The sequence below is a fragment of the Haemorhous mexicanus genome, chromosome 3, assembly GCF_027477595.1.
Source record: "Haemorhous mexicanus isolate bHaeMex1 chromosome 3, bHaeMex1.pri, whole genome shotgun sequence".
Classification (NCBI taxonomy): Eukaryota; Metazoa; Chordata; class Aves; order Passeriformes; family Fringillidae; genus Haemorhous; species Haemorhous mexicanus.
The window spans coordinates 5,425,181-5,448,800 of record NC_082343.1 but is presented as its reverse complement, the minus strand read 5'-3'; the positions used below and the strand labels follow the sequence as shown (position 1 = coordinate 5,448,800).

The following is a 23,620-nucleotide window of genomic DNA, read 5'->3' as shown; positions in this document are numbered from 1 at the left end:
TTCTGCTTGGGGCCGTGTGGACAGCAGTGAGTGACCCAACACCAACAAGGAACTCAAACCATGAATGGTTTGAGGCTTTCGCTGCCTCAGAGGACATTCACAATGGCTTAAATACTGTTCTTTGCCCAGTAACTTCTGTGGGTTGAGCGTTCTGGAGTGTTTCACTCAGCACTAAGTACGGCTATAAAACGAATGAGCAATCACTCTGATCACCATGAGTAAATCCAGTTTCAAAGTCAGCTCATTGCTCAGCTTATCCTTCACCGGACACGGACGGACTGATTTGGGAAAAAACAACCCCCAAACTCTAAACCACTGAGCCCTGCTGAAAGCAGCAGAACTGCTGCTCGCTGGCACGGCCCAGCAGAGGCAGCGAGGCACCCAGAACGTACCTCGGGTTTCTTCATGATCTCAATGAAGAACATGTGGTTCTTCATGGGGTAGATGACGATGAGGACGTCCCCGAAGTCGGTGGGGATGATGCCCCTGCGGTAGTTGCGGGTGTGCTCGGACCACACGATGTGCACCTCGTCATTCCCCAAGTGACGGAGCTGCAACAGCAAATTGGCTCTTTATTAATCCCAGTGATAACCACGCTGCACCAGGGGTCACGGCTCACAAATTGAATTACAATGCTCGATAGCAGGAATATTTCATTACGGAAAAGTTAAAATATTGTTTTTCTCCAGTTGCTCATGAAAGCATCGGCTCAATAATTTGCTTCATTTAGAACCCATTGTTGTCTGATGGCTTAATTAAGTCATTATCAAACTAGCCATTAGCATGATATGTAAATGTACATTACCTACAGTGATTTAAGATGGAAAACTGAATTACTGCAACAAAGCATTAACCAACGGAGCATTGTATTCCAGCTAAAATAAGGCAGCTGTCACAGAAATATGAAATGCCTTGACTCAGAATGTCAAGAAACTGCCTGTCATGAACCACTATAACTGAATTTATTATCCACAAACATCTCCTCACTGACTATGTCAGGAGGGGTCTCCTGCTGAAACATCAGCAAAATATCTGGGTAGTGTGAAGTACAGAAAAATGGGAAATACTGTGGGAGTTACACCTTTTCATTTGGAGCAGAGCTGCAAGAAATACGGATAAAATTTAAACATGACATACACAGAAAGCATCTGAGAGCCTCTGTGTGTGTGTGTGTGTGTGTGTTTGCTCTGCTGCTGGAGGAGCTGGAGGTGATCTAACAGATGGCAAAAACTATTTGGCAATCACGTACAAGCCTCACACAATGGTTTCAACTGTAAGCTTTAAAGTTAAAATGTAATCCACACACACAATGCCAGCTCCAAGCATAAAGAGACTTTAAGTCCCACTTAAAGCTTAAAAGACACCCCCCCTCCTCCAATTTGGTGCTACCCCTGGAACAATGTGCACAACAGACCGAACAAAGAAGCCAAAACGAAGCTCTGCTACTTCACTCTGTGTAGGGGGAGAGAAAAAAGGGAAAAGAAGGTGGTGATTTTCACTGGTAAATAACAACTAACCCCAACACGCTTTGGATCAGCCTACACTGTGCTGATGAGGCTTCCCTATTCAGAGCCAGGCAGTGCCTTTAGAAGGAAAAACTTTCACTCCTACGAATTGGTGGCAAACTGGACCCCTCAGTCACGAGAGAAACGTGGCAAAACCAACACACTGTGAAAAATTTTGCAAAGTTACAACTGTGAACTTGGCTTACATTTCATGTTCCTGCAGAATGAAGAAAAACTCAGTTCCCAGAAGGACTGAGTTTCTCAGTATATTTTAAATTAAACAGAAGATAATAATTCTGTTTTATTTACACCCATGAATAAAGTTAATTTTAGCTCTATTTGAAGAAAACATGAACCATTTTTATCTTGGAAAAACACAGGAACATGAACAACACTATTACTAGAGCTTCTTACATGTACAAAGCAAGTAGAAATTGCTGTTCTTGTGGTCACCCTGATATCTGTGCAGAGGCTTAGTAAAAACAAAGCAACACACAAGAAAACACTCATGTTGGGAATGCCACAAACTGACACGTACCAAAGGCAGCAGGAATTCACACACAGGACAAAACCCTGATCTCACTCTCCGTGACCAGGTGCAGACAGGTCAGCTCCAAAATGATCAGAAGTGAGATGCCAGGTTTAGTCAGATACACCCCTAAAATCCATCTGGGTGAGCAGACCTTGTGCACAGCAGGTCCCAGATGCTGAGGATGCCTGGCCAGGCTGTCCCACACTCCAGGATGGGCCCAGCTCAGCCCAGCTGAGCTCAGGGAACTCCCAACAGGGATTTGGAAATGCCCAAGTTTGCCAGGCTGAGCCCAAGCCAGCTCTGGCACTGGCTTCCCTGCACAGAGAGCCTACAATGGTGGCACCCAGCAAACCTTCCTCTGCTGAAGGAAGCCCAAGAAATAAATGTGAACACAAAACTCCAATTCACAAACCCAACTCAGCTCTTCTGAAGAACAGACTCTGTGCTGCTGTGCCTCCTACGGCTTCTGGGGTGAGAAATAGCACATGCTGCTATAAAAATAGTCATCAAAATATGTCCAAGTACTACTTCAGAGACCCTTTTTAAAATCCCAAGGAACTGTTCTGATAATAACCAAACACTTGGTACTGATATTGTACTGATATAGCGCCCTTCAGAACAAAATTCAGTGAAGAAGGGAACTCAGCTGTACCAACACTTGCTGTGCTCATGAGTCTGCCACAATTCCCAGCGTGTGCCAGCAACTTGTTTTAGAGCATGAGTTACTGCCCTTGTTTTGAAGTCACACATCCTTAAGCATCACAGTTACAAGGTGTAATGTTACAAGGAAAAAAATTGGCATTAATCAAAAATATTTGTTACTGAGAGGTAACTCCATTGATAAAAAGCCGTTACAATAATCTCATCAGTGACAATAAGCCAGCTGCTATTTTCCTGTGTTGTTTATTCAAAACAGCAGCTGTGGGGCAAACTCAGTGCCCTGAAGGTCTTCAGCAAGTTGTGCTGAAATGTCCAAAGCCCCATGGCTGACGCGTGCGGAGCCAGAGCTCCAGGCTGTGCTCCCCACCCAGTTTAGGGGTGGGGGGAATAAAGAGAAAAGCTACATTAAAAAATCCGAAAGCAGACATGAAATCAGACTGGTTTTAGAAGCAAGCCCCAACAGCAGTCTGGAGCAATGGCTCTGTGCACACTGAGGGAAGGCTGCTCTGGCACTGGCAGCGTGTCCTCTCCGGTGCACAGGAATTTTCGGTGGGCACTGGAATTGGCCCTGGTTTGGCTAACAGGGTGCTGGGACAGAGCCCCAGCCCCAGGCCTGGGTCAGCCCTGCTGTCCCTGCCCAGGGCTGCACTCTCCAGCCCTGGGAGGGCAGGGGCAGCTCCAGCTCCAGCCCTGGGAGGGCCCAGGGCTCCGCGGGTGACACTGGTCACGGTGCACACCTCCGGCATGACCTCCTTTCCCTCCTAATTGCATTACACAGCCAGCTGGCTCCAGAGAGGAGTCGTCTGTTTGACTGAAGAATTCCTGCTTTTGGGGAGGCATGGCTGCTACTTTTGCTAAGTAACAGTGGGGCCTGACATCCCCATTGTCTGGCTGACTGTGTGCCCATCCTAAAATCTAAGTTTTATTTGTAAATTAAGCAAGAAACTTCCTGCCAGAGCAGGGCTGCCTGGAGACTGATAATGTGTGCCTTTCATTCCCTTTCACTCTCACTGTATCACTGCCAATTTGTTTTTCTGCTGCTCGCCAGCCCGAGGCCATAAAAGCCTTGTAAGACATAAGTGCAATTATAGTCCTGGAGTCAAATGAATTGGACAAATCCAATAGCACAGCTCTGTCCCCACTCCGCAAACCCCTACAGCAGTCAGATTAGCTGCTAAAAATCTAATCTAGCCCCAGCTAACAAATTTCTGCAGCAAAGGAGCAAGAGTTCAGTATGGGGTTGCAACCAGATTTCTGAATTGAAAAAGTTCTGCTCTGACAATGGAGAAGATGAAATAAATCACTGAGAAATTCAGCAGCACATCTTTAAACCGTTAAGCACAATTTGAGCAGAATGAGACAGGGACTGTAGGATGCCACTCCTGGGATTGATTTTCACTCCTGCTACAAGACAGGCAGATAAAGTTTGGAACCAATGATGCTGAACCCTACAGCAGCAAAAGAGATCAGCTGAATTTTGTCTACTCCACTATGTAAGATTTCTGTCGGGGCCAAGACTTATTTGGAGAGGGGTTTTTCTTTCTTCTTTTTTTTTCTTTTGTTTTTTTTTTCTCTTCCCTCCTGAATTAGCAATATAATGCCAGCATATACCTCAAATAAAAAAATGCAGACTGCAAATCACAACTCTACTGCACAAAAACAAGGGGCCAAGCTCATCCCCAGTGGAAATGCACTTATTCTGGGAAATTCATACCAGAACTCAATTTATCGCTGCGTGCAGTAAAAACAAAGAACCACGATAACATATTTAAGTAAAATTACTGCATCTGCTGAATTCCCCAGCCCCCAGAATTTATGGCCTTGCTATGGCTCCCCAGGGCAGCAGGTGGTCAGTCCTTCTGTTCAGCTGGGAGTGTGCTGACAGGGATGAAGCCTCTCTTGGTCTGAGGCAAAATAAGCAGAGAAGAAAAAAACCAGCAATCACAAAGATTTCAGAGATTAGGGGGACCTTAGATCCCAGAGGGAGGGCAAGAAAAAAGAAGCTGTGGCCCCCATTGCATCCTGATGAACTTCTCTCCTCCCAGCACCACTATCCTGTATCACCAGGTACAGCTCAGCTGTAGGAGCAGGAACTGAATGAATGCCATGGGCTTCCATCTTTTTCTCCCACACTCCCATAAAACAAAAGCATTGATGGCAAGAAGTAATAAATATGAAGAAATTATCTTTTTAACCTGGACATTCTGCCCCAACAATGTGAGGCAAGAACCTAAGCCCAGAGAATTGCCCACCTTCCAGAAAGTGCAGTGCTTCTGAAATGCACCTTTTCTCCACTCACAGCTGCAGGTGTGAAAAATCTGTCAAGAATCCTTGCTGATCTGCACAGAATTGCACATCTGCTCACAAAAGAAGCTGTGACAAACTGAATGAAACTGTTGTGAGTGGAACCATGGATGAGAACACACTGAGAAGCCCTCTGGAAGTCATCTGGTCTGAGCCACCGCTTGCAGCTCCTCGGGTCCATGAGCCTGCTCAGAGATTTGTCCTTCACTGGAATTCCCAGCTTGATCCCTGCAGGGTTCCACTCCTGGAGCAGATCTCAGGTTTTCTGAAAAGCTCCCAGAGCAATTCCTTTGCAGTTGCTTTCTGCAGACAGCATGTGCTGGAGCTGGCCTGGTTTCCTGGCACTACAAAACTTGGAGACTGACAGCTACTAAATGCTTTTGGTTTCTGTTTCTCACAGAGAAGGAATTCTCTTAGAGCAAACACAGAGAAGGCAAATAGAATAACGAGACCCTCAGTGTCTGTGATAACCCATAACATAGATGAAAATAAGGAGAATAAGTGGACTGTTTGCAGCTAAATCCCATTCTTCTCCTTGTGGTAGCTCTGCCACACTGTGCTCTCCTCTCTCAGGTGATGAATTACTCAACAGCCAGACCATATCCCAGTGTCTTTGCCAGGCTTCCACAAAACCCAGGACTTGGAAGGGAAGGTTGGACTAAACAAATGGCCACGGTTTGTGCAGGAAAACTAAGTCTGGGAAAGACCTGGCAGGAGTTCTCAGACATGCATAAGTGTGCTGCAAAATAATCTGCCCTTCATATCCATGTGAAATAGGATAAGAATCAATGGGCTTAAATTGAAGCAAAGTAGGCACTTCCAGAGAATTTTTTTTTTTGTAGTACAAGAAGTGGAGCATAGGAATATGGAATATGTTGCCTAGGGCAACTGTAAATCATTCATCACTGGAGTTTTGGTCTAGCAGCTGGACAAATACTGGTCAGGAACAATAAAAACACAAACAGTCCTACACTGGTATGGTCACAGAGACTCTACAGCCCTGACCTACACACCACTACCCCACTGCTCCATCCTAAGGCACACAGAGTACTTTTCTTCACAGCCATGCATCCATGAAGGTAGCAAGTTACATACAGAAAGAGAAACATGTGATTTTGCTGATTTTCCTTTTTTTTAAATGACAGATATCACAATAAAAAAGACAAGGTCTGACTTTACACTGGGCAATCTTTCAGAACCAGTAATCAGAGATTCCACCTTTATATTTCAAAGAATAGCACACATCATTCTGAATCCAGCTGGATGACTGCTGCAGCATTACTGATGCATGCCAACAGCCTCTACAGGACAAGCTGCCCATCCTAATTAAAAAGGCAGAGATTTTGTATGCCCCAAAAATCTCTGAGTCTAAGCAGCAGCTGGCAAACAGCATAACCTGAAATCGCTCCTTGCTAGGAAAGACAGACCACTGTGTACCAATACCAACAGAATTTTAGGCTGGGTTCTGGCTATCTGAAGCAGAGGCTGCTTGTCAGACTTGTGCCTAACTGGCTGCTGTCTTGAACTCTGAGCTGGCTGCTTGGGCTCCTGAGCCTGTCAGCCCTCTTTTGCTTTGCTGTTCCACACAGGACAGTTTGATGATGCTGCATTTGGTTGCTTTGTTCTACCAACCTACGGCAGTTTTGGCAGGCAGACAATGTACAAATGAAATTATTGCTAATATTATTACCCACGGTGGCATTTGAGGCTACCATGGAAATGTTAATTGTGTTTCAGAACCCAGAATTTAGATGCCATTTAATTCAGCTAACCCAGCTGCAGAAGCACCACGTGGCCACGCAGGGACAGCCTGCCGGGGCCAGTCAGCAAAGGCTGCTTCCAGCTCAGACTCTGATGGACACGCTTGGTGACTGCAGTGCTGTGAAACACTCTGCAAAGCCTTTACCTTTTTGGTCAGTGAGTCGTCTGAGTCGGAGGGCATCCTGGTGGACACGTGGAAGATGATCTCCACGGTGGAGGTGGCGTAGTAGGGCGCGGTCTGCCCCGTGCTGCCGTTGCGCTGCAGGCCGCCCATGAACCCGCCGTGCGTGGACAGGTCGACCTGAGGGAGCCAAAGGCACAGACAGCAGCCACCTGAAAGCACTGACACATCACCAGGATTTGCTCCTAATGAAATCACCACCCTAGGTTTCCATAGCCATCCCAGACAAAAAGAAGTCTTCCCCTACAGCTCTGCGATCTTTCAGTTAGATTTGTCTTTCCTGTGCCTGTATTTGACATTGACTAAAAGTAAATCTCTCTGAAGTAGGTTCTGAGTCATTATCTACCCAGCTATTTTACCTTCTTCCAGCAAACAGCAGCTAGGAAACAACAGATTCTGCCACAGACTGCTGGCTAAGGGCTCTGTGGGGCTTGGAGCTCCCACTGCCAGGAGCATCACAAAAGGTAGAGGAAAAACCAGAAAAACCACAGAAGAAACTGAAGATTTTTACAGAAAAAACATCCTTAGAATAAATTATTCCAGAAGTTCATTCAGAAGAAACACCTCTCTGAAGTCAAGCCTGAGTCCAAAGGCTTATTTGTTTTCCCAACAGCACCAGCCTGAGGATGCTGCATCTCACTGTGGCACTTGGATCCTTAAATGTGACATGCAGCTGCTCTGGATTTCCCAAACACCAAAATGTCCATGGCATTTAGATTATGACACCCCATTTTGACAAAGCAAATTAAACCCACACATGTTATAAAGAACTCCTGTGCTGAGTGTGCTCTGACCATGGCAAGAGCTAAAAGCAGCTAAGCATCAGGGTGTAAGAAATTTTTTTTTCTAATTAAAAACTGTGCAGTGCCACCAGCAACAAGGCAGCTTGTCTAAATTATGTTACCTCCCAGCCCAGCCCAGCAACAAAATCTTCATAGGCCTGGCTTCCCCTGGCGTTGGCCAGGATGGAACACTTGTCCTCCTGTCCCTCAGCGATGTAGAACACGGCGATCTTGTGAGTCTCACGACTGCCACGGGATGGAAAAAGAAATCAAAATTAAACAAGCTTCAACTCAAAATTATTTTTCAGATCCTCCAGCACTCCAAACATATGAGCAGGTGCCCACATTTAGCTCTGTGTGTGTAAATTTCTTTTATGCACACAAATACATCACTCACTTTCAGATTTCCCCCCACTTTTTTTGCCACCAAAACCTCACTGCAGAGACACCCCAGTTCTGAGAGCAGAGTCAAGCCTGCTCCTCCTGTACATCAGCCTTAGAGCTGCTGCCCAAATTCCAATTACAGGGTTAATGACTCAGATCTGTGCAGTACTGCAGAGACAGTGAGGAGGCACAGGTGTTAATGGGAGCATAATTTGACCTACAGAATTTTAATTACAGGGTGATGACATACAAGGCAGAAAAGGCATTATTGACTTTCAGACCCTGGGCAAAGTTTTACAAGGCTGACAGGGACAGTTGGCTTATCTGGAAACATGCAAAGTGCATTTGATGTGGAAACTGTTGGGATAGAAGAAACTCAGAACTCTGCAATGCTGCAGATGTTTCTCCAACAGCTCTATGTCAAGTAATGAAAAAAACTCACAAAATTCAGAACTTCATTCTGCCACTTCCTGGCTGGGGAGCACACCTGGGTGGATCATGCCTCAAAGTACTGCTCCTGACACAGGGATCACTCCATACAAAATACTGCTTTGTATCAGCTGTACCCAGGTCACAATCAATTTGATTCCCTCCCCTCTCAGCTAAAGCAAACTTGAAAAAAATCTCTTATTCTTTGCCACTGATTTGGAGTTCTCTGTACACAGAGAATGTGCCAGCAGAGGTGGATTTTCCATTCAGGCTACAGAACTCTGGAGAAACAAACAGTCCAATTTTCACACCAATATTTGTATTCAACAGGAATGAAGTTTTGGTTCAGGTGACTCATTCTTCCTTGGGAAACACGAACCTAATCACTGGTGTGCTCAGTACACATCACCTACCATTGGCGGGAATCCAGATTTTTCAGTTCTCGCAGCAACTTTGAATTTTTCTTCAGCAGATGAAAGCTTTTTCTAAAAATAAATAGGAAAGGTTTGAAGGCAAATGCAACACAGTGGAGACACAGTATTTATCATCCAAACAGCTAAGAGAATTAACATGAAACGATTTCTAAGAATTATTGTTATGCACAATCTATTGGTGTGTATTTCAAACAACCACTGAAGCTCAAAACTCTGCTCTTACCCCCAGCTATATGATCCTCGCTTTCTTGAGTGTGTTGGGGGTAAAAAGTGGGGAGAGTATCCTAAGCACATTCTGGATCCTCTCTTCCTACCTTCTATCCCAGGAGTTCATTCCCAAGTCGTTCAGCAGCAGCCGACAGAAATAAAAGGAGGCTTGGGGCTGGGCAGGAGGCGGTGGCTCCTGGCGGGCCACGCTCATGCTGCAGTCCGAGCTGCACTTGAGGATGAACTCCCTTTCCTGGGCGCTCTGCTGCAGCAGGGCCTCGGTGATGGCCCGCTCCTGCTCGGCGCTCATCCCGCAGGGCGGCGGCGCCGGCTCGTTCAGCTTGCGCTGCGGGTGCGGGAGGCACTCGGGGCTGCTGCTCCCGATCCTCTCCAGCAGCTGGTCCAGGGCATCCTCTCCCTCCTCCACCTGGGAGCCATCGCTCTGGGAAAGGCCACACCGCTGTGGGTCGCTGGAGATGGCGAAGGCAGCGGCCGTGCTGTGCTGCGGCAGGCAGCCCTCCAGAGGCCCGTACAGGACGCGGCCATCCCAGGAGTACTTCCCCGAGATATCCCGCACGATCACCCGCACGTCTGAGGGCGCCGCCGCCGGCTCGGCGCCCGCCTTCTTCTCTGCAGGGATCTGGAGGTAGGAGATGAGGGTGCTGTCGTTGAACACGAAGAGCTGCAGGTTGGGGCTGCGGAACACTTCCGAGCACAGCTCGGAGGACTCCACGTAGGAATTGTCGTGGTTCTCGCTCAAGAGGCTGTGGAGGATGGCGGGGCCCCCGCTGAGCGGGTAGTGGCTCAGGTGATTCACCAGGTGAGTCATGACCATCCTCGCTGTGAGAGGGATCAGTTCCAGATTCCTCCTCCTCTTCTCTGAAACCATCAGGGAAAACACAATGGATCAGTAAGAGCAGCAAGAGGCAATACAGAAGGAGCACCTGCAGATTTCTGCCACGCTGCAGCAGCTTGCTTATATGACCTGCTGATCCTTCCTGTTCAAGGAAATATTTCCAACAGCTTTCCAAGAAATCCTACCTAGCCCACAGCTTTATTTTGCTTCACCACATCCCCAGAGCCATCAGAACAGGAGGGTGACATGGCAGAAAAGCCAAGGCAAACCAGAGATGTCACTGCAAAGCAATGCTCCTCCATTCCTGGCAGGTGGGAAAGTGAGGCAGGGAGAGACTTCCTGGATGCTCAGATGGTCCCCTCAGCACAGGCACATCCATCAGCTATTTCATGAAGTGACTATGCTCTGAGCTACTGCTGTGCCTCCACCTCTCCCATGGGAATGTTACTCCTTTTATGGCCAGAAACCTCCTAATTTCTAGGTTTTTTCATATTCAGAGTAAAACTATTTCTCTGTGGTTTATGTTTAGAAGATGTAAAGGGAAGGAGTTTCTCTTTCCCTTTACAACTTCTAAACATAAATTTGTTCTAAGGAGCAGCGTTGGCAATGAACTCAAACATCCTATCACAGAGGCAACTGGAATTCTTCCAGAGAGTCGTGCCCAATTCTGAAGGAACAGTTGCTACGTGCAGGAAGGAGAAGCATGTTTCCAGGGCAGAGATGGAGCCTGGAACACTATTTTCCACTGCTGCACACACACACTGGCCCAGCCCACACTCTGGGCACGCCCTTACCTTCAGCCACGGTGAGCAGGTTGCCCAAATCGGTGGAGGAGGGGCACTGGGCTGGCTCTGAGGAGCTCCTGATGTTCCCCAGGGGCAAGAAGGGGTCGTAGTCAGAGGAGGAGAGGTCGGCCAGGCTCAGCACATAGTGGCTTTGCTGCGTGTAGGTGCTGGAGCCATTGATGCAGCAGTGCAGGACCTGCGGGGACACAGAGCCAGTGACAACCTGGGACAGTCCCCAACACACCCAGCGAGCAGGACCCCCAGTTCTGACACACTACACAACCCACCCATGTCCAAATTCAGCATTTCTAAATTAACAGTCTCCATCTGCAGTGATTCTGTGCTTGTAACAGTTCGCTTCAGGGCTTGTTCTGTATTTTTACAGCCCACTTCAAATAATCCAAATACTTCTGCAAAGATTATTTTCCCTGGCTCGTTGTTTTAAGCATTTTACCTTTGTCTTCACCATCCCCTGTCTGTTCTACGTCTCTAATCTTATCTTCTTAACATTTTGCATTTGTAACTTCTCACCTGGATGACATGATTTTCTAGTGCTCAACAAAGCTGCTTCTGTGCCTTCTGGGTGTGTGAAAGACATCTTTAAACAGCCAGGCAGAGTAAATCACCTTCCTTCCCCCTACTCACTCTGTAAATATAATCCAGCAAAGGAGCTCTGGATGCATGTTGATCCTCCACAGCACCAGCAGACACGGGCTCCAGCAGCATTTTCATGGGCAGTGCCATGCACCAGTCCAGCAAGCAAAGCAGCAGTGAAACTATGAACTGAACAAGAACACGGACCACAGTGCTTGGGTACACTCTATTAAATTCACCCATACTTTAGGGTATGAATTGAAAAGTTTAAAATTCAGCTCTGGTTTGGGGAAACCTCATTTAAAACCCCCCTCAAACAGCACCAAGAATGGAGACAGGTCTTTGCAGTGACACACCTTCTTATCCGCTTCCATGGAGGAGTGTTCGGCACCGGGCAGGAGGAACGCGATGGTGGCCACCAGGATCTGCAGCCAAACAAACCAAGTGTCAGAAAGGCACTCAGCTTCTTCCTCTGCAGAGACAGACCTTCCACAGGGTGTGGAAGACAGCTCCACAGGGTGTGGAACAGGTTCAGTTCTCCTAGGTGCACCCAACTGCCCGTGCCAATCAATGAGAACATTTTACTGAGCATTCTGCACACAAGTCACTACGAACGAGGGACCTACACTGGTCCAGGGAGTGCAGCAAGTACCTCCCTCACAATAAAAAAAAAAGGAAGAGGTAACAAAATCACAGCAGCCCAAGGAAGGGATCAAGACAACTTTGCATTTAACTTTGATTTCCATACAAACATTTTAAAGAATCTGACATACTTCCGTAATTTTCCGGCACAGGGAGGATTCATACTCCTGAAGCTTCTGCCAGTAAGACACCAGCAGCTGAAGGACATCACAGGCTACCTGGGCTACCACCTTGTTGGAAAACTGGAAGAAAAAAGGTGATTAGAAGCCAGATAAAATATTCAGGTACAACACACTGCATTCAGTTTTTTCTACATTTCATTATTTTGCATCTTTGCAAAGAAAAAACATTCTTGTTGTGAGATCACATGGTCAGCATTAGGAACCAGCAGGTTTGACACTATCTGGGAGATCTTTTATGTGAGTTTGCTGGGGAAGGAGTCTAAAGGCACACAGGCTATTTTTGCCAATATTCTGCATGCTTGCACAGGACACCACAGCAGCAGCCTGTGCCTCAGATTATCAGTGATTATTTGCAAAGTGGAAATGCCTTTTTTTCCCCAAAGCACAGTGATCAGAGCCCACCACAGCAACACCTTCAGTGTCACACCTATGACATTGATGGCTTTCTTCACGTGGGGGTGCCTCACACACTGAATTATTTCAGTGCCTCAGATTATCAGTGATTATTATTTGCAAAGTGGAAATGCCTTTTTCCCCCAAAGCACAGTGATCAGAGCCCGCCACAGCAATACCTTCAGTGTCACACCTATGACATTGATGGCTTTCTTCACGTGGGGGTGGCTCGTGCACTGCGTGAGCTCCTCACAGATCCACACGCCGAGGCCACAGATGGCTATGCATCTGTGTGAAAAGGGAAAAGGGAGCTGGTCAGGAGATTTACAGCAATAATTAGGGGGGGAAAAAAAAAGGAAAAAAATGCACAAAGATGAGATCTCTCCCCTCCAGCATGACAGGCCAGCATCTTCATAGTGCAGAGTAAGGCTCAACTTCATAGGACCAAATCACATGGCAGCAGCAGAAGATAAACAGCAAGAAAGACTTTTCCAAGCCATAAAAGGTTGGACTTGATAATGTTAAAGGTCTTTTCCAACCTAACCAATTCTATGGTATTTTCCCATTTCTTTTACTTGGTATTTTACCTTGCAGCTTCACATGGCTCCTCTGTGGCATTCTTCAATAAAATATTTATGAGGCAACACTAAAATAACAAAATAAATTAGAATAAGCATCTTTTTCATACATCTACCTTAAAGTTGTTTAATTCTGACATAGTTACAAGTGAAGTCACTTTAATTCCCCATCTGTTATTAAAGCATCTTTACCTCAAGCCAGTTGTATTTTGTCAAGGGAGAGACATTGATTACAACTCAAACATACAGGCCCTTGAGGACAAATCAAATCAGCTTACAGCTAATGTACAGGCAGCAACAGGAAATCAATTAATTTACAGTGTCAAGGGGCAGTTACAAACAACAAGTGGTGGTCACTCCATACAAACTGTAGTGTTCAGGTTCTAATCAAAACATGATATGAAAAATTTAGTGTATTATTTAGTAGAGAAAAGACAAATCTGTCTTCATTTTAGAAGTAAGACACCTCCAATGACTCTCCAAGGCCTGATGAAGAAGCAAGAACAGGAGCCAAGCATGTGAAGGGATTTCTGCATCCCCTTTGGTTCTGCCTGCTCAGGCCACACATGAGAAACTCAGAGATTCCTCCCCAGCCATCCATAATTTTGAGCAGTGCATCACTGTGGTGCCTCACATTTATCAAAAGCAACAGAGGCTTGTGTAAGGGCAACCACTTGGGCAGGAATGAAGTCACTGCATAAGGAAACCAGGTTAGGCTACCTAAGGATTTACAATAAATGTGGCTTTACCTTCAAATCTGCAGTTCCTGTAATGCTCTCACCAGCTTCTGAGATGGGTCCCAACTGTGGGATTCCTTGGTAAGTGTTTGGAAAGCACACAAGAGCACCAAGGATGGTGTGAGCTTCGGAGCGGGGAGCCTGGAGAAGGGCGAGCAGGCAGAAATAGTCACTAAAAAAATATTCACTAAAATAGTCACTGAAAGCCCTTCACCACACATGGAGATGCCTCCAGCTCTGAGGCCAGTGGGTACTGCCATACTCAGCCTGCTAGATTGACAATGCACCATCCAGCTGTCTCAGGGAACACAAGCCAGAAGCTTTTCCTCTGCAACTCCAGCAAGAGCTGGGTGTGAGCAGGACCTAACACACACCTTCCTGCCCCTGCTTTCCCTGCTGCTCTGCTCTCCTGGTGAGGCTGAGCTGGCTCCACTCCTGAGCACATCCTACATCCTTAATACTTCCCCTCATTACCCAAGCTGACAATCAGCCATTTGATGCCAACAGGAAGTACAGAACCCCCTGAAGAACAGCTGAGAGAAGAGTTGAAGCACTAACCCAGCACTGCTATGAGGTGATCCTGCAGCACAGAGAGGAGTGGGTGCAGAACCCACTCACACTTGCTGCACAGGTGATACCAATGTGCAGAGAGATTCCTGCTCCAACAGAGCCATCAAAAGCATCACAGCACAAGCTATAAACACATTAACTACTGTATAATGTTGAAAATGCAACGTACAGCCAGTTTTATGCACACAGGAGAAATGGAAGAGGGCGTTTTGGTTTATGGCTTTTCCCTGAAAAATTGAGCATCCACTTCTTATTAGCATTTAAGCTTTGGATCAACAGTGAGGCTGACCAAGCTCTTTGAGGGCTGATGGAAGAAGCGCGGCTGGATAACCATTCCAGCTCTGCTGAAACAGGAGAGGGCTGTGGCCCTGCACAGGGCCACCTGCTCAGCCACACAAATGTCAAGAGCAGCAGCAAAAGCCCTGAGCCAGAACAGACCAAAAGGTCTCCTGTGAGCTGGTGCTTCACATGCAACACAGCTTTCCTGCTTCTCCCAGGACTGCCAGACCTTTACCTTTATTTTGGCAGCCCCTCATTGACTTGCTATTTTACTTATCCTTCAATAATTTAATGGTTTAGAGTCACATTTCTGTTAGTGCTGACACTTAGCCTGAGATGCTGCCTCACCCAGAGAGCTCCTCGCTCTCTCACTGTCTGCTCGCTGCAGTAGCGCTCACGGTGCTCTACAGGTGAGCGGGACACGCTTTCCTCACGCCTCAGCCTTTGGATCAAACACCTCTGCAGCACCAGTGTGTTGCCTTCTCCCAGGATTTCCCACCCCAGTATCCCCCCAAAAAGCCCAGTCAGCGTGGCTGTGCCGAGCCAGCCGCGCTCACCTCCGGCGTGTCCGCGCTCAGCACGCGCGCCGCCGCGCTGAGGAAGTCCCCGATCAGCATTGTGAAACCAGGCAGCCCCAGGAAGAAGAACCATGGCAGGCAGTGCTTTATGACGGTGTTCACGATGTCCTGCAAGAGAAGGCACCTGTGAGAAAAGCCAGGAAGCCCAGAAGGAAAGGGAGAGTGTCAGAAGATTTAACTTTGAGGTTCGAGAAGATTTAACTTTGAGGTTCAAGAAGATTTAACTTTGAGGTTCCCTGGTCCCACTCTGATTGAGGTGCAAATTCCCAGAGCACTGTGTGCCAACTGACCTCCACGGAATCACCACCTTCCACTTCAGGGGTGTGGAATCACCAAAGTGCATTTGGTATTTTGGAAACATTTGTACCCCTAAATTCCTGTTCAAGGCCCACACTGCCATTCATGTCTCTTCGTGCCTAAACAAAACCATTCTGTTAAACAAGACTTTGGATTCAAGCATCCAAACACTGAATGGACTCAAGATGAAGCACTGCAGCAGTCCAGAGGAGTGAGTTCCTCAAATCTCTCAGAATTCCATGCCACAAGAACATGAGCTACCCCCTCAGGCATGCTCCCTGCTTCAGGTGCCCTGAAGGAACAGAGCAGCATCCTCAGCTTCGCTTGCCATCACCCTGCGGTACAGAACACATTCCAGATAAGCCTTTCATCTCAAATCCTTCCACATTTTAAGTCTTCACAGTCTCTCCAAACCAGAGCAAAGTTCCCATATTTGAGTCAAGATTTCTTCCCTGCAAGCTTTCAGCAGGTTTAAAATTAGGCATAAAATCCATACAATCCTTTACCTGTGACACTGTATTTGCTGAAGAGTTACATCAAGCTATTTCTATCCTGAGTAGATAATTATTTTCCATTCAATAAAATTTTGAGAAGTTGCAAAGGAAAACCCTTTTCCATGTCCATCCTTACTGGCTTCATGATGTGTCAAAGACAGCCTGAGCTAGAGACCCCCATAATGTCCTCTCAATCTCACGCAGAAGCTAAAGCTGTCAAACACATGCTCAATCTCTACAGCAGAAGCTAAAGCTGACAAACCCAATTTTCTCTTCACAAAGTGATGATTGAACATCTCCACTATTTTCTCAAAACCCTCTAAACACCTGCACAGCTCCTTCTTAGTGTTCCACTAAGTGTTTGCAACACCAGTATCCTATGAAGAAACTGCTATATATTCAAATAAACAGTATTAGTTTTTAACATAGTAGCAGATAATGCTTTCACTTTCCTGAATAAGATAAAATGCCACTCAAGTTAATGTTTAAACTTGTTTTAATCACTTCCTTTGATACATTTCAAGTCAATATGGGTCAATGCAAACATTGAGAAGCAGAGCAGATGGATGCAGCCGTTCATAAAGCGGGTGGTAAACCCTCGGTCGGCACAGAACAAAGGACATACCTTGTTATAATTAAGGGCTGATTAACGCTCTGTGCGGGTCCAGCACAGCACACCTGTACAGCAGGGCCAGGTAAGGCTGGGCTGGCCCTGAACAGGGCAGCAGATGGGAGCAGGCTGCTGCTGACATGTGCCACAATAAAAGAGCCCGGGCTAACCTGGCCGGGGAGGCGGTGGCACAGGGAGCTGCTCCAAACAACTGCATTAACTCCTGTCCTCACCCCAGAGCTCCCATCTGTCACACACCAGGGCACGGATCCCTGCACACAACACTTCCCATAGGGGGGCAAGGAGAACCACAAAACATTACTGTCACACACAAATGCTGTGACAGCACACACGGTCCAAAAGGCTGCAGGGATTTACTCGCCAGTTACGAGATGTAGTGCTACTAAAAATAAATCATTTTCCATTGAGAGAAACCTTTCAAAAATCCCCTTTGAAAAGCTCTTGAAGCAGTCCTCAGCTTCCCTTCAAATTCCCAGCACAGGCTACTGGCTGTGATGACACACACCCAGGAGGGAGAGCACGACACAAACCTGCTCAGCCGGGCTCACCCCAGGCACTGAGCACATCACCCTGGGCACTTTGGGTCACTGCACTTCAGCTGGGCTGGGCAGGCTGTCCCCTGCCTGGGGAGGGTCAGCACCAGCCCAGGACAGCGCTCACAGGTAGCCTGCCAGGTTTGTCCCCTTTCCCAGACAGCAGAGTGCCCAGCTCACAGCACCACAGGATTTGGGGCAGCAGTCTGGGGGCTCAGGGAGCTTATCAGCAGAGAGAGGCTTGTGAGAGGGCGAGGGAGCCAGGACATCTGTGCTATCAGTGATAGGGCAAAATCAGGTAATTCAAACAGAGCCGGGCTTCCTTCCCTCCCTGCAAACGTAAACTCTGGGTAGCAGCTCCCAGCCTGGTCAATGAATCACTTTAATTGAATGCTATGTACACAGCAACTGGAAAACACAAGCCATAAGAAAAACATATGGTGATGGCCGTGGAAATTGGTTTACTCATTCTGCACAGTGTTGTTGCTTTACTTCTTTCATAATTGACCTTTAGAACGATAAATGTGTAAAATAATTTTGGTTTATTATGGCTCCAAACCTTTCAGCAATTACACAAAATGAAAATTTAAAAGGAAGTATTCATTCTGGAAGCATTTCCATTGTTTACATAATTGCACAGCTATAATTTAGTGTTCATGTTGTTAAAGAAAAGTGAAAAAAAGGACCATTATGGACTATTTCAATTCAGAATGATGCTCTGTGGTGTTAAAGCTGGGGAAGAGGGGAGAGGAGGGGGCAATTGCCTGCATGTTCTTCTCAAATGCATTAACCCTATAAATGGCATCATATTTCAGTGTAGGTTAATCTAGTAATTCAAATTATAAGGTTGTAAACATCCACCGAGTAAGCAAAATAAATTTATGCAAGTTCACTGAAAGGTCAATTGCAAAAATATTCTTCACCTAATTTTTGTTCAAGATTTTGCAGATTACAGGTGTAACCAAATAGCCCGCCAGCTGCCCTCCTCATGTTTCCAATTGTCCCTCCACAGGAACAACATGGATTTTTCACTGAAAGTTCATTCTGTTCCTCACCAACAGACACCTCACTGGCAGCTGAGATCTACGGCACGGGAAAGATTACTAACTTACAGAAGGCTTAAGACTTCCCTTTTCTGCTTTAAAGGAATAAATGCTTCCATTTACTTAGTCCAAGTCTTCCTACCTACCATGAAGTTTTAGGTAAGAGTAAACTTGTCAAAAATTAAGTTGCAACACAAATTTATGAAGTATTTTGACAGCCTTGGGAGATCCAGGATTAATTTATCAAAAAGCTCCATTTTAAGGTGCCAAGTAAAGCCTAACCCCAAACAGTTACATTTTATAGCCCAAGTCCCTCAAGGCTGGAATACAACAGAGGGAGTTTTTTTAATTTCTCCCATTTTGGAGCATGTCTGATACTTTCACAAGTGGGGAGAGCAATAGGATAAAGGACTAGAATAATTATTTTGGTCTGTGCACACACAGAGCACACAGTGGATACAGGCACAAGGGTGTGGGTGCCAAGGCCATGGCACTGCCTGGAAGGTGGAGGTGGCTTTGTGTCCCCACACAGATCTCTCCCAAGCGCCTGTGGCAGCACTGCTCTGAGCTCTGACAGACAGAACACAAAGGCAGAATTTGGGTGGGATGGATGCAACTTAGGAAGGGCAAATGAATTACAACAGAATAAACAGAAAAGAACAAAACTACCAAAATCACTCCCGAATGCACAGTTCCTGCAGTTGGCAGGACCTGGCTCCCCCTTGCTTCCAGTCAATCTTCCAGCTCTTTTATCCAGCACTTCCCACTTAGCCTGGTCTGGGCAAGCAGAGGGGGATGTGAGAGTTCCTATGAGACCCTGGCATTTGGACTTTTGTTTGTCCCTACTGGAAACATGCTGTCTGTTAACACTTTTTCAAAGCCCTCAAAGCACATAATGGGAGCACACAGGCAAATTTTCCACAGGAAATGAGATAAGGGGTGGATGAAAAGAGGGAGAAAATCATGGCAGCCATTGGAAAGAAGTCTCAAGAAGCTAAAATAGGGGAATCTAAGCCTTAATAGACTACATTAAGATTATTTCATTTTAAATGGCAGTTTAAAGAACCTAAACAGCACGATGGTTTCTGTACAACTAAGAGGCCTCGTGTGCAACACCATCAGGCAGAAAGCCAGGCAAGAAGCACCCATGCCACAGGGGACAAAAGCAAAGCTACTCACTTATTGCACCTTTACAGGGCTGTTGCTGCTCCTGGCTGCTGAGTGACAACTGGGCAGGTGGAGGCACTCAGTTTGTGGTGACTGGGAGTGGGGCTGCAGCCCCAGCTGGGTACAGCTGTGAAAAGAGGTGAGCAGCACTGACAGCAATGAGCCACGGAGTGCCCAGGTGTGCTGAGCAGCCACCAAAGGGAACAGAGGGCACACAGGTGTAGTGCAAGGACATGAGTGGGATAAAAAGGTTCTACTGAAGAACAACAAAGTGCTGATGCTTGAAGCCTTCTTTGCTGTCAGTTGTACCCCCACCATCAGGCAGAAAGATACGAAAGCCCACAAATGCTGGGTTGGTGGTTTTTGTTTTTTTTTTTTTTTAATGTCAGACCAATGTTAACACAAAGAGGTAATTAATGACTTCTCTGGTAGCAGCTCTGCTGAGAAATGCTTCCTATTACAAATTAGCCATTTTCCACACAGTGAGCTCCAGTGGGTGTTTCTACAGAAGCTTAGAGCTGGTGTAACTTCGTTTCTATCATCACCTATAGTGCCTTTGGAACAAATAAAGAGGCTTTGGGACAACGGGCACTGGTGCCTCAGCATCTCTACTGACAGAGCTTCTCATCCACAGCATCCTTGCACTGCTAAAAGGAACTGAACTGAAACAAAGCTGCTGAGTGCCCTGGCTGCAGCCAGGCTGTGCTCCACAGGCAGGCCTGCTGCTAGTGCTGACATTTAATCACCCAGGACATCTGCCAGCTTGGCTGGACTGTGGTGATTTCCCTCTTATTCCATATTTAAAGTTTGTTCTGCTCTTCATATCACTGAACTGAAACAGCCACCAGCAGAGTCTCCTCCCTTAGCCATCCATTGTCCTTTCCACAGAGAGCCTCTGAAGTCTCTACCTTTGATTATGTTCTCAAAAAACATAAGTGTCCTCCTCCAGAGGTCCTCTGGCAAGTAAGCATGACTATACTTAAAATTTATTTGTTAAACTCACTCTCAAAGTCAGGAATACAAGTGACCCCCTTGCTCACTTTGCAGGTGACCTCTGAGTGCCAGGTGACACCTCAGCACTGGTGACAGGTGGCACCAGGCACAGTAACTGATGCTCACCATGGTCACAGGGTGAGACTGGCCAAAAAATGACACTGAGCAGCAGAGGGTTGAAACCCAAAAAAGGACTGAAAACCTGGCTCTTTTTACAGTGTCCCTACAAGGTAAGCACCTCACCTGCACTTCCTTCTCATCTCAGACTACGAGCAGAAATTTAAACAGAAATTTACACAGAAATAAGAAACGGCAACACAAAAATCCACAGAATTCTTAGGAGACAACCATCAGCAACCTCAAAGGATTATTTAAGTGCCAGAAAGACTCAAGCTGAAGAATCCCAATTATGCCATTCTCTGAGAGGTGATGATAGCTTTTGGGATTGTGCTTAGGTCCTTTTGTTATTCAGCAAAAAGGAGGAAGCTGTGGAGCAAGGAGACGCTTATCAACTTTTTCAGGTGAATGAAGCAGAAAGTACTGTTACAGTAAGCAGCCAGCAACAGTAATAAAACAGCAACAATAAAATACATTTCTATTCCTGGTTCAGGTATTTGCAAAACCTGTGCATTGCAGTGTCAAATTTTGGGTTGATTAACAAAGCTGCATTTATTACCCAAACCAAAAGACACACCTGGTTGCAGTTGCTCCAACAGGAGTTTTCTGACCATCAGGCTCACCTGGCAGCAGAAGGCAGCTATGCCCAGTCAAACTGCAGCAGGCTATCCCACAGCATCCTTACCAACCACTCCCCAGGAACACTTCCTGATTTTCAACCCCCTAACCATAGGTAAAGTAAACCCTCATCGTGGTAGTGAACATCCCAGTTCTCTTTCCTTCACGCTGGAGGCCAGGGAGGGAAGGCTGTGAGCCTAAATGAATGTCATTCATAAAAAACACGGGAAAAAAGCCCAGACTAGGCCAGCAGCAGAGCAGTGCCACAGGCTGGAGCAGCTCAGGAGGGAGGCACCCCACAGATGGTCACTTGGCCCTTGACCCGGGGCCCCTCCTGTGCTCCCTGACTGCAGCTCGCTCCCTGCAGCCGGCTTCTCCCACCTGGAGAGGTGATGCAATTCTTGCAGAGAGTTGTTCACTTCTCCAGGGATGTTTGTTGTTAGACACTTCCACATGGACAAATTAGCTGCAGCTCATTACCCTGCTGTCTCCTCTGCTGAGCTAATTGCTACATCCCGGGCTTGGAGAGCCGAGGGAGCCTCCTATAAAATACACCCTCCTCACACTGCTCTTTTACACACCCCCCAAGAGCAGGCTGCAAAGCTGTACTCATTTATAGCATATTCAAAATTGGATTATTTTGTTTTACTAGCAGCACCAAAAGCTACAAAACACAGCAGCAATTTCCTATTTTCACATCCTTAAGTGAGTGAGGAGTGAAAAGAGAAATACAGTTCAAAAAAACATTTGTCACGCAGACCAAAATATTGAAAAGCATTCAGGTCAAAGAGGTTCCTGATTGTAATACTTTTAATTATGTAACCACCTAAAAAAGCTCTTCTGAAGTAGCCAAGGTGATTGCCTGGAGCTGGGGTGTTTTTCTGTGGCTTTCCCACATAAATGCTAGAAGTTGCACTAGTGATCCATACAGAAGGAAAATTCCTCCATGAGACACCTCCTACCATTCCTTCTGTGAACACTCCTTACAAGGGAGAAATTTATGCCTGTGCTTAGCAGACAAACCCACTCTGTATTAAAAAGGCCACCCTACTTTTACTTTATTTCTGAAATCCTGGAAAGCATGCTAGGATCCCTGTTCCAGTGATCCTGTTCCCTGTCATTCCACACGTTTCTATGATAAAAAGGCTCCCACTCTCTTGAGCACCCAGCAAGCACCTTGGAGCCAATCGAGCTGGAAATACAGGAGCAAGAATAAGGATCCTGCTTCCCATCAACACCTTGCTCCAAGGCACTGCCAGTGAACACCTGATCCAGTTCCACAGCTAAGGAAAACAGGCAGGAAGGACACACAGAGAGCAGCCAACCTGCGGTCAAGTGTGCCACCAAGAGGCAAATGCAGCCACAAGAGTGGGGAGCAAGAACAAAGAGCAGCAGCCTGCAAAACATCCAGGGAAACCACGGAGGGATTGCAGTGGGGGATGCAAAATACCCAGGGAAACCATGGAGGGATTGCAGTGTGGGGGATACAAAATACCTGGAGAATCCTGGAGTGATGGGCAGCTGCAGCAGGACTTCCAGGATTTTCCAGGAGAAAACCCCTGTCTCTCTGTTCTTATCTATTTAAAAGGAGTGTTTTCCAAATGCTCTAACTTTTCAGGAGGGAAACCAAGGGGCAAGAATCTGGTAACAATTTCTTCTTTCCCTCTATCACCTCAGAAACAATCAAACCTGTCTGGTTCCCTAAAGGCACAATCAGTAACTCCCAGAATTTCCTGAGCGGTCCCTGTGCCCTTTGTTGCCAACCCCAGCAGAGCTCCAAGCCCTCGCTCTCATTCCTACAGCTACAAAAACATGCAAGTGCTCTTAGACAGTCTTTATTTTGTCCAAAGAATATTTCTTAGAGTTTCCATGAGCACTGAACTGTTTCTGTAAGACAACCATCATTCAACAGTCCGATTAAGTCTTTTCCTCGCCTCGCACCAAATGCTTTATTCCTAAGGACAGGGAGACCCGGAACAACTGCTGTGCCCACAGCAGCAGCAGGTTTTGGCAGCATCTCCTGCTGCCCTGGCACGGTTCAGCAGTGGGACAGGAAGCAGAGCTCGTACCTGGTCCTGGCTGGTGAGCCCCAGGCGCATGACGAAGTAGAAGTGCACCAGGAAGTCCGAGTTGGGCAGCAGGTCCTGGCGCCGGCTCATCATGGCGCAGAGCAGCCGGAACGCCTGCAGCTTGCCCTCCTTGTACTCGCTGGGCAGCATGGCTGCCTGCAACAGCAACAAAGCCTGCATCACTCCTTGCCTCCCCCACCAGCCAGCCCATGCCATGCGTGCCCTGCAGCTCTCCCACAAAGCGTTACCTCAGCTCCAAAGAGCCTTTGGAGAGCACATGCTGTC

The 23,620-nt window shown here is 46.8% G+C and overlaps 1 protein-coding gene across 2 annotated transcripts in view; it reads right to left on the bottom strand.

Moving 5' to 3' along the window:
• The window catches only part of RALGAPA2 (Ral GTPase activating protein catalytic subunit alpha 2), a 94,391-nt gene that overhangs the window by 39,114 nt on the left and 31,657 nt on the right, over positions 1-23,620 (bottom strand). For both annotated transcript variants that reach the window (XR_009485653.1, XM_059840634.1), the window contains exons 23-36: positions 23,336-23,491; positions 15,353-15,481; positions 13,959-14,087; positions 13,219-13,277; positions 12,811-12,919; positions 12,188-12,298; positions 11,771-11,839; positions 11,466-11,603; positions 10,830-11,016; positions 9,287-10,058; positions 8,952-9,023; positions 7,848-7,971; positions 6,908-7,063; positions 393-551 (exon numbers count right to left, since the gene is read on the bottom strand). Coding sequence is in view for 1 of the 2 variants with exons in the window: in XM_059840634.1 (XP_059696617.1) it covers positions 393-551; positions 6,908-7,063; positions 7,848-7,971; positions 8,952-9,023; positions 9,287-10,058; positions 10,830-11,016; positions 11,466-11,603; positions 11,771-11,839; positions 12,188-12,298; positions 12,811-12,919; positions 13,219-13,277; positions 13,959-14,087; positions 15,353-15,481; positions 23,336-23,491 (2,370 nt within the window). In the remaining variant the exon portion in view is untranslated. The remainder of the gene's footprint in view (positions 1-392; positions 552-6,907; positions 7,064-7,847; positions 7,972-8,951; positions 9,024-9,286; positions 10,059-10,829; positions 11,017-11,465; positions 11,604-11,770; positions 11,840-12,187; positions 12,299-12,810; positions 12,920-13,218; positions 13,278-13,958; positions 14,088-15,352; positions 15,482-23,335; positions 23,492-23,620) is intronic.